This window comes from Gossypium hirsutum, chromosome D11 (assembly GCF_007990345.1).
Source record: "Gossypium hirsutum isolate 1008001.06 chromosome D11, Gossypium_hirsutum_v2.1, whole genome shotgun sequence".
Taxonomy (NCBI): domain Eukaryota; kingdom Viridiplantae; phylum Streptophyta; class Magnoliopsida; order Malvales; family Malvaceae; genus Gossypium; species Gossypium hirsutum.
In genome coordinates, this window is record NC_053447.1 from 25,052,574 (window position 1) to 25,069,700 (window position 17,127).

Here is a 17,127-nt window from a genome sequence, read left to right on the forward strand (position 1 = left end):
ATAAATATCAAAATTATATATGAACTCTGATTTAATATGCAATGTCATACATGAACTTTAATATTGTGTGATTTTATACATAAAAATTTGATTTGATCCTATTTTCACGAATCACTAACAATATTATCAAATTAATACCGTTTTACGTTCGAGATATTGTATACACAAATAATTTTATTAATCAAATATAAAAAATAAATGTATGCATTCATTTATTTAAATGTGTACAATTGAAATGAAATTTAAATTTCATGCGTATAATTACATCAAATTAAAATTTATGTATTAAATTATGCATAAAATTAAAAAATTATGTATAACTTTAATATTTATCCTAAATAAAATAATAATCGCATATAACTTTGTTTAAAGTAAGTTCGCATTGAAACCATTAATCTATAAAAAAAGCTTTTAACCAGAGTAAAAATCAGAGAAAGACGAAAGGGGCTTACTAGCCCAAATCTCAAGGCTCAAAGTTGGGCCTTTTTGGATAAATAAAATGACAGACCATTTATCCATAAAAAAAAAAAGGGTCCATAACAAAACAAAGCTTTCCACTTACCTAACACACAGATTATTGATCCAGAGATCGTTGTTTTATATTTCCTCTTTCTCTCTTTAGGGTTTCGACACTCCGATTCTATTATCAGAGATGTGGCACGAAGCTCGGAGATCGGAAAGGAAGGTCCACGACATGATGGACGCGGCTCGAAAGAGAGCACAAAGACGGGCCATCTTCCTTGCCAAAAGACGCGGCGATCCTCAACAATCCATTCAAGTCGTCGGCTCTCGCTGCCGTATCCACCGTGACGACGCTCTTTATCATGCCACACAAGATCAGCAAGGCTTGTAAGTCGATTTATCAATTTTCCGTTAAAGATTACCTTCTTAGCCTTCCATTAATTATCTCAAATTTATTCCTTTTGCTTGCAGGATTCCTTGGAATGGAAAACAAGATATTTTAATCGATAGGTATATATTTTTTATTTCTCATTTATCTTCATTTCTAAGATCCTTTTAGACGATGCTTTTTTTTTACTGATTAGCATTTGCTTATATTTTAGATTCGATGGCCGAGCCCTTCTTGATTTTATTCGGGAGCCGGGGACACGACATTTTAGGAATCAAGAGAAATCTGAAGAGGAAGAAGAAGTAGAAGAGTTTGTTAATTTCGAGCGTTATCGGGATTTAATTAAGCATCGCCGTAGAGGATGTCGGTACTTTTTTTATTTCTTGGAATTGATAAATTCTGTTTTTGGTTCACTTTTGCTTGTTTCGTATCCCTCCTATTTTTTGGTTATAACGGAAAAAGTCTGTTGTAAGAATAGCGATTAGTTTTCAAATAAGCTTTATGTGCTGAGGTTTGTATCTTTTGACAGTTACCGACGAGGATGGTTTACAACATGTGAATTTAGAAATGGAGGCAAAAGTAATCGCACCGTTCCAATCAGACAGGTTTAGTATATTCTTTTCTCAGCTATTTGTGCCGGTTTGATAAGATAGGTGATGCATGTGATGGTGCTCAAAGCTTTTCCGAAAAATAAAAAATTATTGGCATGCCATCTGCATTATATAAGTTTCCAACAGTGTCTTGCTCTTTTCAATTTTTTTTTTTTGCATGCTGCATAGGGCTTTAGGGTGATCTTAGACATGGAGATAAGATGGTGGTTGCAGGAGATATATTTTCCAAGATTTATTCTATTTGGAAATAAATGTTGAGCTGCGTTAGTTTTTATAAAAGATCCAATTTATAGACTTGTCTTGCATTTTACTTTCTCTCATATGGTTTTTAGCTATTTATAAATTAACTTTGATAGGTTTATTATTTGTTTTAGTAGTTAACTTCTTTTAAAGCAGGAAAAAAGCTTTTTTTTGTTCAGTTCATATATGTGATGAAGATCATTCAGTTAGCCTGCTTTTATAAGGTTTTGTTTAGACTGTTTCTAGAAGAGATGAGTGTGCTTCATTTTGGTTTCTTTTGGCGTATACAATAAAATTTATTCCTTGGTTTCAAGTTTGCTGGTTTTACTAATGCTGATACATCTGACTGCTTTTTGTGGTTATCTTGGTTATTCTTCTTTTTGGTATATTTGGCAGATCACAGCTGGCTCAACCAACTAATAAAGGTTCATATTCTCAAGTTGGATTCTCTTATGATGGAAATGGGAAAGAGGAAGCTCAGTTTTCAGATGCTGATGAAGAAGATGAGGAGGAAGAAGATGATGATGATTTCAACAGTGATGATAGTAATGATGAAGGAATGGATGTAATAGCAAAAGAATTTGGAGTGAAAAGGTATGGCTGGCTTGTTTACATGGATAAAAAAGCAAAAGAGGAGGAAAAAAGACAGAAGGAAGTAATCAAAGGCGATCCTGCAATTGTAAGTTGGCTAAGACACCTTGTTTGTTGTTTCGTTTTATTATTAGCATTGTTGATAACAAATCAGAAATTCTGAATTTTTAGAGGAAACTGAGTCGCAAAGAAAGGAGGAAAGCTTCTCAAATAGAAAGGGAGAAAGAAAGAGAAGCTGCTCGGATAACTGGATCACGAGTACTTCATAATGATCCCTACCGGTACAAAATTTGGAAGATCTCCATTACAAACTGGTAGAACTGGGTATGACGTCATTTTTAAGTGTTGATGTTTTCTTTTGCCACATACAGGGAATCCAGGCGGAGTCCAACCTATGATGCTTATCCACGTTCTAGGAGGTATAGTCTGATCTATGTTTCTCTTGAAGCAATTATTTGAGTAGTAGAAAAGGAATTTATGTATAGGTTATCCTATTCAGGTCAAGATCACGTTCATACTCTCCATCATACTCAAGGCGCCATGCGCGTGGTGGTTATTCTGATGATTCTTATAGAAGTAAACCAAGGACTCCCAAAATAGAGTATATAACGGAGTTTGGAGGCTCTGGAGACAGGGATGGACCAAAGCTTGAAGGATTTTCTCCGCCATCATCTCCTCCATCTCAGGCTGACATGTCAAATCGGTCGGAGCACTCGACCTTTAATTCTTGCAAAGATAGATTGGACAGTCTTTACTCTGCTGCAGCTTATCCCCATTTTGTTGCCTGAGGCAAACTTTTCTGGTTTAAAATAGACCTGCCCTAGGGTTATCAGCATAACTGGAAAGAGGGAGTCAGAAGGAGGCTTCCCTTATGAAGCTCATATGTTTCCTGAAATGGAATTTGTGTGAATGCTTCCCAGTATCACAAAATCATGACCATGGACGTATCTGATGCTTTTCCTTTCCTGCAGGCTATCATCTGGTCCCATACTTGAGGCACTACATGTTGACCCTGCATCTGGTGTGTCTCTTGATAAAGAAAAGAGCAATAAAGTGTCAAAACCAGCAGTAAGGTATCACTATAATTTATGCTTTTATTATTTTATTTGTCAAGAAAGGGTTATTTAATTCTATTTTTTGGAGTTGCCTCGAGTTTAACAGTTTTATTTCTTTTCTGTCAGTGGATTACCAACATTAGCCAAGTTGACAAAAGCAAGTGCCTCCGGAGGACCCTCAAAACAGGGGCAGATTGAGAAGAAAGAAACTCCTCAAGAGCGGCTAAAAAGGATTATGAACAGACAGTTAAACAAGCAAAGTATGCATACGCATTCTCATCTTGGTTTTTCCTAGTTCTTTTTAGCTATTTATTTGTATACTTGGAAGAAAAGTGAGGCAGTAAGTTGTTACAAAGAGGGTTTCAGAGTTTTAGTTTCATGCGTTTTCTGGGGTTACTTGCATTCATGGCCTGATAAGCCGATGTCTCTATAGTTAAGAAAGACACTGCTGCGGAAATGGCTAAGAAGCAAGAGCAGGAGCGCCAAAGACTGGAAAAACTTGCAGAAACAAGCCGTTTAAGTCGTCAAAGGCATCGCAGCCGCAGTAGGAGTTACAGTCGCTCTCCTCCAAGGTATATGTCCTGGACTATTTGTATTACTATGTCCTCCAATCCATATGGCTGACGGTGAATGCTTTTTGCAGTAGAATAACGTCTCCATGGAAAGCAACCAAATAGAATGAGTTTTTAGGAGTCCATGTGGTGTTTAATTTATTTATTGTTGTGAGGGAACTTGGAGTAATAAGATGCTTTAGTAGCCTGATATGCAAAGAGGAGTTGCTGGTTGAAGTTTAAACAAAATAGAAATCCATAGAACTTATGATATGTGCCTCAGTTTAGACCATAAGATGTTTTTTGGTCCTTTTTGCTTTGGCCATCTGGTCAAAGACTTAAGCGTGTTATTATTTTCTCTTAAACTGCTGTAAATAACATATTCCATGGGGTCATTTCTGATATTTACAGGGAAACTATGTATTTAGGGTGATTAAACTTGGTGTTTGCTCTCTTATTAGATGTAATGTTTGTCTGGGGAATTATTTCTTTACTGCAGAAGATATCGGCGGAGTAGAAGTCCAAGTAGGAGTAGGAGTTCTAGAAGATATTATTCTCGGTCACGATCACGATCTAGGTCCCACTCTTACTCTCGTTCACGTTCACGCTCAAATTCCCGTTCACCCAGGTTGTGGCACTGTGCTGTTAGTCAGAAATTTTTGTGTTGCTTGATGTGTAGTAGTTGGATGCTGATCAAGGGCTTTGTAAAATGCAGGGTAAGAAGCCGTTCAAGGTACTGAGAAGGTGATTGCCATAAATGTTGCAGGCAAAGCTATTTGATATATAATGTAAGGCGATGCTAGTGTCAATATATATGCGAAATGTTGTAGGGTGTTTTTGAGTTGCGGTATCTTCTTATCAATCTATTGGACTTTTGCATTGTATGTAATATAAATAAGTAATTTTTAATTCAGCAATTGAAATTTGACTCTTATAAATACTGCTAATAAGCCAGTTAAATAATTTGTTGACTTATGTCATCACTTTTTAAAGGGTAAGATGTCTTCGAATTAAAAATGATAACCCGAGCCCGATTCGGTCCATTTGTATTAAAATTTTGTTTAGTACTATTATTTATATAAAATTAAATTTAAAAATATAATATATTAAATACATTAAAAACATTAAAATAAATGTTTCTTAATAAATTGAGAATATATTTAAAAAAATTTATGCTTAAATAATACTAGCATTGTTTCAACTTGATAGTAAAATTAACAATAAAATAACAATTATATAATATTCAAACCATAAGTACAAAATAGTAGCAATATAATAGTGAGATTGCATCAAAACAACATAACAACAGTAAACAACAACATAACAGTAACAAAACATGTAAAAAAGTTTAGATTTGTTTGGGTAGGGCCGAGCCTAAGCAAAAAGAAACCTAACTGAGGCCCGGTCTATTTGAAAAATGGTTATTATTTTTTTATCTAAGTTTATTTTTTGAGCCTACATTTTTGCTCAAACTCTCACTTTTCGGGCAGGCTTTCGAGTCTAGGTGAGTGGTCCGATTTATAATCAAGCCTAGTTGGGAGATGTCTAATTGCTTTCTAAAAAAATGGTTTGGTTTAAGATTTGTCCAAAAAAGTGCTTTTAAAAAATAAAATATTCATTTTAAACATGATTTTAATCAGTAGAGATATATTTAAATTCGTTAATATTATGATATTATAGTAAGTATAAAAATAATTTATTTTAACTAATTATTAATATTTTGAAAAAAATATAAATTTTAAATATTTGTAAACAATTAATATTAATTTAAATATATAATCTATATTTTAAATATTATTAAAATATAACCCTTACAAATTTAAATATATAATGTTTTATATTTGAAATAAATTTCAATAGAAAAATAATTGTATATCCAATATAAATATTACATAAAATACATAAATAAGGATTAAAAATTTACCATTTCTTCGGGCAAAAAGAAAATTATGTAAACACTTACTTAAAACCTCACTTATCAGATTTTATTGTGGAAGACAATTTTTTTTTGAAGAATTCACCATGATATATCTAATCCATGCATAATATCATGAAAAATGGGTACAAATTTTTTACTACTACTTAGTATCGATAATAGGTCTAAAAAAGTAACTAAAAATATTAAATTTAGATATTTATATTCTGTCGAAGTAAGTAAAAAACCATGGTATATATGTTTGAAATATATTCCGTTTTGAGAGAGTTGAAAAAACATTACCTCATTGAAGTGCTTTCCTCAAAAACAAAACTTAAAAAAATGCTCTTACTTTTGGATTCATAAGCACATTTAATTTTAAAAGATGTTTGTTTAACGTTGCTTATGACTCCCAAAAGCACAGTTGACCTTAAAAGTAAAAGTAATAAGAAGCAAAATTTTAAAGGTGACAATTAAGATGTTTTGGGTTTGAATTTAATTCGGATTTATTTTATATTGAATGTAATTATATATTTATATAATTTAAATTTTTGCATGTAGATATAATTATTAATTTATTATATTTTAAAGTAATAAAAATATAAATTGTAATTATATATTTGTATTGTGATTTGTTATCATCAAAATAATATAACATTTATTAGTTATATAGAACCAATAGCATTAAATAATTTTATCATAAAATACGATATATCACAAGTTAATTAATTAGATAAACCTAATTACAGTGCATTATGATTTATATTATTGAAATAAGAAAAATTTAGTAAATAAAAGAAGTTTATATATATATATTTGTGCAATGGAAAAGTTTGATGCAAATATAATTTGACATTCAACTTTTAATAAATGATAAATAAATAATACTAATCATTTAATAAAATACTAGATTATGATATTATCGGTGGAAAAAATTACGCGACAAATATACTTAATAAACATTTATACAAAAATTAAATAATGTTTGAGTTGAAATGATAAAGTTAAATATTAAAAATTTATTGTGTAATAGGTTGAAACTTTATTATGAATGAGTTTTAATTGATTTATAAAATGTAAAAATAAAAAATAAAAATACTCTCATAACAATATACTTACTTTGTACGTAAAAAAAAGTATTTTAGTAATTTCGCAATTAAGTTGGAGCCCAATTAATTTGTGATACTAACTTAATCAAGAGTTTAATATAAAGTAGAAATCCTATCACATGTGTGTATGTGAAAAAATCACAAAAAATAGACCGCAGATGTGTGTTTAAAAATAACATATAATAAATAATAACACGTATGGCTTGAAACTAATTAATAATAATACATGAAATATGTACGACATTAAAATTAAAAAACTAGATTAAATTATTTATGAGTCGGGGTCGAATTTTTCTAAATTAAAACTTTTTTTTTTATATTTTCAATTTTTGACTTTATGATGTACTCAAATTAGAACTCATTTTTACCACCTCTAGAGGTAGGAAAAGATCATGGGGGCAGTGGAATTATATTATTGGGAGTGAAACAAAAATGAATGCTAATCTCATCATCTTAAATCCTGAAATTGAGCAAACAAAATCTTAATTATTGTAATATTAACTCGAGCCTTAAGATATTTGTGAAGTTAAACCAGTTTTGTTTATGATATTTTAAGAAGAATAAGTGAAGGTATGAAATGTTTAGAGAAGAGGATGGTGGTGGCTCACTTGTAGCATTGGGTGAGTTGCAAAGGAGGATGTCATGTCTTGTGGTTGGACAACATAGGATGCCCCACACGTCGGTTCTAAGTGCCAAACCGCCCTTGTCTTTCACACTAATCTTAATCTTGACTTTCTTTTTCATCCACACTCAACACTGATTCTACTTCCAACTCTTCATTAAATCATACACGCATTCATTCATCCTTTTTTCTTTTGGTAGTGTTAATTGAATTAAAATTTAATCAAAAAGTTCAACATTTAATGAAATCGGATTGAAGTTTTGTAATTCGGAAGAATCCAACTTGGCCTTGAAGATATCATCTTTCCCTTCTCTTTAATTTTACATATATCTTTTCAATGAGATAAAGTAAAGCAATCCATAAAAATAAAAATAAAAAACTTACAGTTCTTACCCCTCATGGTTTAATCCAAAATATCGGGATCACTTTAATCACACTTTTTTTTTTCTCATAACGTAATTATTGGAGTAAATTCACTGATTAATTCTTGGTATTTTGTAAGCCCATTGAGTGATAGACGCTTATTTTAATTCAATAATAATTTGATGAAAATAAAAAATAAAAGTCTACTCTTTAATTTTAAGAAATATTAGGATTACCCTTTTGTAAATTTAAAATTTCCTTTACTTTATTCTAACTAAGAAAAAAACCATGATAAAGAAGATTGCTTTGTTTTTCACTGAAATCGTAGATAAGAGAAGGAAGCATGTAGAAATTTGATAGTTAAATGAAGCACTTGACGTAGGGTTTACCTGCACACATTACTCCTATAAATTAAGCTTCTCCAAACCCCACTTGAGTTTAAATTGCTTAATTAATAAATAATTATAGGGGAAGCACATGGAGGAGTGTATCTTTTATTTGATTAATTTAATCAAGCTAATTACTAATTGAATTAATCAGTAGGTTAGATGAGATCCTTGTCCTACAATTTTATGCATATCTTACATATACCCATTATAATCACCACCAATGTTGCTTTCTTACTACTTTTTTTTTTCACTTTACAAATAGGAATTAAATATTAACACATTTATTATTTTCAAGAGATATGCATAACTGTATTAATTTATTTATAAAATTTTAAAATTCCACAAATGAGATGAATTCTCTCTCTCTCTCTCTCTTTGTCTAGTCAAAAATGGTGGCACATCCTACTTGTGCATATGCATTGCCATGCCTGAAATTTGGTTATGAAGTTGAAACATGATGGCAATGAGATTTCATGGGTCAGAAGACAAAGATAATTTCTGTCTGGAATTGAAAAGCATAAAATAATATAATTAATCAATGGGACTATTTTTGTTTATGAAATGGTTGTGTCCAACATTTTGAAAAGATATCATCAAAATACATCGATAAGAAGAAATTTATGTTCGATTGCATTGCAAATACCATATAATTTGATATTGCTACAAGAGAAAATTATGATTAATAATTGAAATTTTTTGAGAGTCTGAATTTATACATTCGCAAATATAGGAGTATAAATGAGACTTGTAAACTATTTGAATTTATTTTAATTTTTTTTAAATTCGATTCAGTAATTATCGAACTAAATTTAAGTAGTTTGACCTATCGGTCATGCCTAATTAGAGCTTAGTAATACTTGGCTCAAATGACTAGTGAACCTTATCAAGTTTTTCTTTTTTAATATATATTTTAAATATTTTTATGTGGTTAAATTATGTTATTGCCCTTAATATATATTATTAATCTTAAACTTAATTATTGAGCCGAGCTCAAGCAATTGAATATGTATGAGCTTAATCGAGCTTGAGTTGGCATGATTATATTTTGAGTTAAGCTCAAGTTTAGAATAGATGTTTGATCAAACTCAATTTGAACTCCAAATTTCGAGTCGAACTTGTCAGTATTTGAGCTTGGCTTGACATAATGACACCCCTAATTCCTTGATAGGTAACTCTAATTCCCTTTGATAATGTTAAGTCGAATATGCCTTTTTCACTTGATGCATACATAGGGTAAGAAGTTGGTAAGTACTAGCTAGAATAATCATCCTCGTATGCCAAATCTCTTTCATCTTGGCATTATCACTACAGTGATTGGTTATGTTGAATTAAACTCTGGGATTTGATCCACTTGGTGGGCATAGAAAGAAACAAAGTGATCGACGATGATGATGAATTTTGTCCATTATTCAAAAACTTGAATCAATCAATATCCAATTAAGCATATGATTTGTCTCTACCAATCAAGCTAATGAGTTGATTATTGAAACAGATACGGAGGACATAATAGTCAATGGATGGATCCATTCAGAGTTTCCTTTTTGTGAACGTAAATGAACCCAAGGTAGAAGATGGGTTGACAAATGGGTGCTTTTGGAGGTAGGGAACATATGTGTGGGGCTGACCAAGTTAGCGAAGCTGCCCACTACTTTGTGTTGAACCAAATCAGGACGCTCGATTTTCTTGCTCTTCCACCCAAACAATGCTACGCAGTGTCCCCACCTATCTATCCTCCCATTTCCTTACTTTCCTTCCTACACCTTTTTTTTGTAGCTTCATGGCTCTACTTGGTGAATGGTGACCATGCCATTTGTTTCAACCTTCCCCTCTAAACTACACTTAGATTCCTTTTATATTTATATAACTTTTTTGATAAGTTAGTATTTTGTACTTTTAAGGATTATGTATTATATCATATCATGTTTTTATTTATTTTTATCATGTTCATGATTACATTGTGTCAAGCATTTAATCTATAGGTATCTAATCATGTAACGACATCTAATCTTTTTTTCTTTGAAAGCCCCCTATATTTGATTGTACAAAACATGTGTGTCTGTATGCATGCTTAATAGTGACTAAAACTCTCGTCATGGATATAAAAGCAAATAGATATTTTATTTTTTAAAAAAATCAATAAAAAATGATTTAAAATTTAGAAGTAATAGTTAACAACATTAGAGATGTCTAATAGTCTAAAGACCAAAATGTAATACAAAATTAAGATTAAATTTGGAATTAAGTTGCAAAAATTAAATGTGAAAGGTGGTAAAAGGATTCACTAACAATCAACCGTTGACCAATTACATCTTTACCGACCTAATGATTAAAACTTTAGTCCAAAATCTATTATTAGTATTTTTCGCCTGAATCCTGATGGAGCAACGAAAATCAAGGCCACCATCACATGTATCATCTTATTTTATTGTGAGTTATGTCAATTGGACCGTTGGGGGTCCAAGAAATATGTTCCTTTTTTTTTCTTTGGGAGTAACAATTCATTTGGGATTGCTTTTAATTAATGTTTCAATACAAGTTGTTTACTATTTACTTGTGGTTCGCAATTTGAATTTTAATATTTTGAGAATAATTTACTTTATTAATAAAATGAAAAGAAATTGTTATATCTTTAGAATACATGTTAATTAGAAGGTAAGTTTTTTAATCATATATATATATATATTAATAATCACCTTTAATTATCCGCTTTTTACTAAATTAACTCAAAAACATTTAATATTTACAAGAATGATTTAGGTTTAAAAACAATTACGAGAATGATTTAAAATAAATAGTGCATGTGGTGCCAGCACCCCATGGCTAACACCCAATTCAATTACATGGTAATCATTACCTGATTATTATTAGAGGTTTAAAAAATATATTTTTCTGGTGTCGACACTGCAATGGCTGGCACCCATATGTATTTTTTCATTTGTATTTTGTAAAATGCATTATTAATTGGTAAAAAAATATTAGGTGTCAACGTCCAAGTGGCTGACACCGCCACTACCCTGTACAATTCTTTTCGGTAATTTTTGGTGCCAGCACCCACGTCAGTACATTTTTTTTGGGTGTCGTGTTTCTAGTGGCTGGCGCCCCAGTAAAATATTAATGTTTTCTGGTGCTGGCTTTTTCTTTGCCGGCACCAATAGGCTATATATATCAGTTGTGGATGCACTTTGGGTTCTGATAAAACGAGAAGTGAGGAAAAATATATTTTTTGACTTGCTGAAAAGAAAAAAATGGGGGGGGGGAGAGAGAGATTGAAATTGTTTTTATCTGTTTGGGGAGTGTATCATCAATTGAAGATTTCTATTATGTATTGGTAGTGATTCATTAAGAGAGTTGAATTATATATTGTCACAATAACTGCAAAGGGTATGCTATTAAGGGGTGAAGATGCCAGTTACAATTTATACGAGTAGGTGGCAGTCTTCATGGACTGAACCTTGTATCACAAGATTCTCAATGGAGCCATTTGAAGATCGACTTAAGATTGTTTGGTCAGAAGCTCGAATTACAGAAGTCATTGCGATTTCTGCGCAATGATAGACCTGATTCAAGCAAAAATGAAAATGCTGGAGAAAATATTTTTCAAAATACATTAGCAAATTGTGTAGTTTGATTAACCCAAATTTAGTTAGTATTATTGCACCTATAGAATTTTCATAAATTATGATATTAGTTAGCTAAATTTTATAAAAAAACGACAATAGTTGAGGTAAATAAATTTTTGAGTAATTTTTAATGTAAATATTAGTATGACAAAAATAAATGGAGTTGTTTTTAAGTTATAAAAAAAATATTGTTCATAAATTCGTAAATTTTATCTGCAACCGAACCGGTATAAATTGAAAATAATAAAAGAGTGGTGATATAATATTTTAAAAATATAAAAAAGGTTAAAAAACTAATATTATACAAATTTTGTTATTTTTTTAAATACGAAATATAATACTAAACAAATATTCAGAAAAACCGTATTAAATAATGTTGAACAAATGTATTAATTGAATACAAAAGATTTGTTAGTGTTATGGTTTTTTAAAAAAATAAAGAGAGAAAAAAAATTAAAAGTTAGCGTCTTTTTTAAAGGAACACTACCGTCACGACCGTCAAGTCACATCTTGTGTTCTCGACTGAATGAGGGTGCACATCCTAACCCTCCACTGCGCCTTCATCATCTATATCTTCAGGGACCTCATCCAAATCGAGGTCACTAAAATCTTCAAAATCAAGGTGGGACTGATCTTCATTATCCGACCCTTCATCACCATTTGCTATGGGGGCCAACACCTCTGGATGTATCTCTAGACGGGGATGCGGGATTGGGTTGTTGTACTAATATTCATCGTAGTTTGGATTTTCAGGTGTTTGCGATGTCCCTCCGCAACTCAACTGATCTTCACAGCAGACATTAAGATCAAAATCAAATTCATAATACTGACTTATTGGATGTACAACTTGAATGGGTTTCGGATTGGCTAACTTTGCGAATAACTCAACCAATCGGGGATTCTCGATCTTAGGGGGGAAATAAATTGCGATCAATGTGGCAATATCATCATCATCATCTACAAGCTCCATTTCTGAGAACTTAAACGGATCCGTTGAAATTGGAAAAGTTTAAAACAATCTTAACATCTACTTCTTACAATGGGTAGTTATCTTTATACTGATATTTTGTTTCAATTCTGCCAGCATTACACGTTTATTGAATCTCATTCCTATTTTTTGGTGATTTTAAAATACACAACCTTCTTTAATTGTATTTAAGAAATCTGATTAATGTATGTGTTCTTTCAAATTTGAAATGTTTGTAATTAAGAAATGATTACACATGGCATGTTGTTAATGGTTGATATAGCATAGCATAGGTGTGAGTTAGCAGAGAGAGAGAGGGGGGGGGCATTGTGTATGTAAATCCATGTAAAAAGAGACGTTGGAATTTCAGAGCCGGCCGTCGCCAACACAAACTTCCCTTTTTAACCACATCAGCTTTACCGTTTATAACAACTAAATAATTGTTGGAGATGTCTATTTCCAAGCGAGTTTCATTCTATTTATCGTATTAGATGTACAACCCACTAGACTTTTTCAACTCTATAGTAAAATAAAGTTTAAATATTTTATATTTTTAATTGCCAATGGAAGATGCTAAATGAGGGGGAAACTTGGGAAGAGGTGAACCCCCCACGTGAGGCTACCAAATCCCTCGCCTAAAAGTACGTGAGGTTCACTGCTCCCCATTATGCTTTCATTGCGTTAAAACTCTTGTTACAAATTTTCAGATTTTTTTTTAATTAACCTTACGAAACAATAACTGTCGTTAGGCGTGGGTGTTAATCCTGTTTTAAGTGTCACCAACACCAATCTCATGCTCATCACCAATCATTACTCCACAATTCCTTTTTATATATAAAAAAGAAATGTATGTTAAGGTTAGTCTACAATGTGGAATTATAATTGTATCCCTTGCTTTATGTGTATAAGCTGTCAACCTAAATTCGTGATTGCTAATGGGACCCCAAATTGGCCTTCTATCCACCTAAAACCAAACCCACCTTTGCTATTTAAGGGTTAAATTGATGATTTTACTACGGAATTCCATAAAGTTAGTTGATGATTAAACACTTAATCATAAATTTGACCACTGTCAAAATAATCCTATTTCTTTTTTAATCATTAATTTTTGTTTTTTTTTTCAAATTATTTTTTCTAACAAATTTGATGAAAGTAAATTAATAGGGATGATGTGGAATATTTGTAATAAGGTTTAATTTATTAATTAGATAACCCAATAAGATAATTACATGTGAAAAATAATAAAATAAATAAATCATACATAAAATTTAAAAATAACTCTTAATTTTTAAAAAAATAAACGTAATTCTCTAAAAACATGTTTCAAAATAAATGCATATATTTGTTTACTGAGAGGTTCCAAAAAGATCTCTTAATTTCATGATCCTTATCCCTTTCCAATAGGAGAATGACAAATCAAATATTTCTTCCTGGTTTTTAGCATTTTTAGTTGAATTTAAATTTTTTCAAGAGAAAAAGGTTGAAAATCAGGAGAAAAAAACCTGATTTGTAATTCTCTTATTGGAAAAGAGGAACCATCCTTTCTCAATAAATCAAACCGGAAATATTAAGTGTGTGCATTCATTTTGAAATTTTTTTTAGATAATTACATTTATTTTCTTTAAATTAAGAGTTATTTTTTAACTTCATGAGTTATTTATTTATTGTATTATTTTCCACATGTAATTATTTTATTGGGTTATTTAAGTAATAAATTATATGTCATTAAAAACATTCCACATATGAAATTCTACATCATCCTGCTAACGTTTTTAACGGTACTTTTATCAAATCTGTTAAAAAAATAAAGGTTGATGGTAAAAAATGATTAAAAAAATACAATTAAAATTATTTTAACAAAACATAAAAACGTTAGTGACCAAATTTATCATTAAAATATAATTAAAAAGATACCATCAACTCTTAATGCCAAAAGAAAAGTTAAATACTTACCGGCACTAAAGTGGATTTTGCATGATAAGTAATTTAGAGTTGGAATTAGGTGAATAATTTAAAGAAAATATTGAATGATTTTTACTTTTTATTTAAATGATTTAATTTTGGTAATATTTGAAGAAAGGGCACCAATGTAATTTTGTTGTTGGTGAGGCATTTCAAAGTGAGTTGTCATAATCAAAAAGGTTTAAAGAAATTGATGGAGTAAAACATTACCAGTATCTCCAAGCTGGGCTCCACTTTGAAACAGCTATAAGTATGTATCGTCCCTTTACTCTTTCGAAGTTGTAATTAAGCTCCCCTAACTCTGCTGCTCCTCTTCTTCATTTTTCTCTATTTTCAGTGAATCAAAACAACAGTCACAGATTGTTTGTTACTAAAGCAACAATGGTTGACGTCGACCGGCGGATGTCCGGTCTGAATCCGGCTCATGTAGCTGGTTTACGCCGTCTCTCTGCTCGTGCTTCCGCTCCTTCAACTCCGACTTCTCTTCCTCTTCGCAACGGTCTTCAGTCTCTCTCTTCTCTAGCTGATAAAGTTATAACCCATTTACGAGATTCGGGTTTCCAAGTCCAGCCAGGTTTATTGGACGCTGAGTTCGCCCGAGCCGAAGCCGAGTTCGGTTTCGTTTTCCCACCTGACCTCCGAGCCATATTATCAGCCGGGTTACCTGTGGGTCCTGGTTTTCCCGATTGGCGATCTGTTGGAGCCCGACTCCATCTTCGGGCTTCGTTTGATCTTCCCATCGCTGCAATTTCCTTTCAAATAGCGCGCAACACTTTATGGTCCAAATCTTGGGGGCCCAGACCCTCTGACCCCGAGAAAGCTTTACGGGTCGCAAGGAATGCCCTTAAACGAGCTCCCCTTTTGATCCCCATTTTTAATCACTGCTATATTCCCTGCAATCCGTCTTTAGCCGGTAATCCAATTTTCTTCATTGACGAAACCCGGGTTTTCTGTTGCGGATTCGATCTATCTGATTTTTTTGAGAGGGAATCTTTGTTCCGAGGTTCCGAACCCGACCCGGGATCATTGAAGAAGCAGAGATCGGTTAGTGAAAAATCAGCTGGGTCGTCCACTCATTTTTCAAGGCGTAGTTTGGATGCGGGTTTGGTAACCGGGACGAGAACCCCTAGATGGGTCGAGTTCTGGAGCGACGCCGCGGTTGATCGGCGCCGGAGATTCTCGTCGTCGTCCTCGTCGAATTCGTCGCCTGACAGGTACTTGGATATGCCGAGAACCAAAATCCCGAAATGGGTCGACGATTACATTGATCAAATCGGGTGTGTTCTTAGAGAAGGCGGGTGGGCGGAATGTGATGTAGCGGAAATCAGACACGTGTCAGCATCTGGGTTCTTCGAAGAAGAGATGGTTTTATTGGATAATCAAGCTGTTCTTGATGCGCTTCTTTTAAAAGTGGATCGGTTCTCAGATTCGCTCCGAAAAGCCGGATGGAGCTCCGAAGAAGTTTCGGATGCACTGGGGTTTGATTACCGACTGGAGAAGGAAAAGAAACCTGCAAAGAAATTATCCCCTCAGCTAGTAGAAAAAATTGGGAAACTTGCTGAATCGGTTACCCGGTCATGACACAGCTTCTAGTTTGTGTTATAAAAATTTCCTGGGGGTTTGGATTAAGATAAAAAATAGTAAAAATATGGGGTGCCCCGTTGTACCTTGAAAAACAGAGAAGAAGAGAAAGGAAGTGTAAAAAAATTAAATCACATTGTTGTTGTTCATAATATCAAATAATGAATAGGTATTTTCTTTTGCTTGCAACTCACTTGCTTCTTTCCATACAAATGTTTGCTGAACTGGCGCTGTTCTCTAAATCCGCACCACTGCACTACACCTAACCTTCTTTTCCTTTCTACTTGGATAATTAACTTTGAATAAATTCTAAAATCATCCAAGGATTGTTTATGAACGGTTTATTTTTAAGCTTGTTCGTTTTTGTTTAGTGCTCATTCAGAATTTCAAAATTATTCATGTTCATTTATTCAAATTTATGCGTACCCATATCCATTTATTTAAGTTAAACGAACATGTTCTCGAACATTAAATGACCATGTTTGTGAAAATATAATTCAATATGTTCATAAACAATAAACAAACAAACAATAAATAATCATATATCTTAATTTTTAGACATAAAATAGTTAAATATTAATAGTAATTGTGGAGTGTGGCTCGCATTTTGAACGAAACAGAGTGGACATCGAGGCGACATGTTCCCACATAAACCATGTATTTTCTCCTAGTTAAACTCTGCTATATTTTTCTAGTTAAAC

General features: G+C 32.2%; 2 protein-coding genes across 3 annotated transcripts; both read left to right on the forward strand.

Annotated features, from left to right (window-relative positions):
• Positions 1–531: 531 nt before the first annotated feature.
• On the forward strand, positions 532–4,811 carry LOC107913250 (CLK4-associating serine/arginine rich protein). 2 transcript variants are annotated; one of them, XM_041103923.1, is made up of 13 exons: positions 532–849; positions 934–972; positions 1,065–1,213; positions 1,380–1,455; positions 2,098–2,380; positions 2,464–2,573; positions 2,664–2,711; positions 2,792–2,995; positions 3,264–3,365; positions 3,474–3,607; positions 3,781–3,919; positions 4,398–4,526; positions 4,614–4,811. In XM_041103923.1, the coding sequence occupies exons 1-13, from the start codon at positions 653–655 to the stop codon at positions 4,636–4,638; spliced, it is 1,635 nt and encodes a 544-aa protein (XP_040959857.1). In that variant the 5' UTR covers positions 532–652; the 3' UTR covers positions 4,639–4,811. The 2 variants fall into 2 exon arrangements, with proteins under 2 accessions (XP_040959857.1, XP_040959858.1); XM_041103924.1 differs by lacking the exon at positions 4,398–4,526.
• A 10,302-nt stretch (positions 4,812–15,113) lies between these two features.
• LOC107913249 (uncharacterized) lies at positions 15,114–16,615 on the forward strand. Its single transcript, XM_016841772.2, has one exon. It carries the CDS (start codon positions 15,227–15,229, stop codon positions 16,424–16,426), a length of 1,200 nt encoding a protein of 399 aa, XP_016697261.2. The 5' UTR covers positions 15,114–15,226; the 3' UTR covers positions 16,427–16,615.
• Positions 16,616–17,127: the final 512 nt, after the last annotated feature.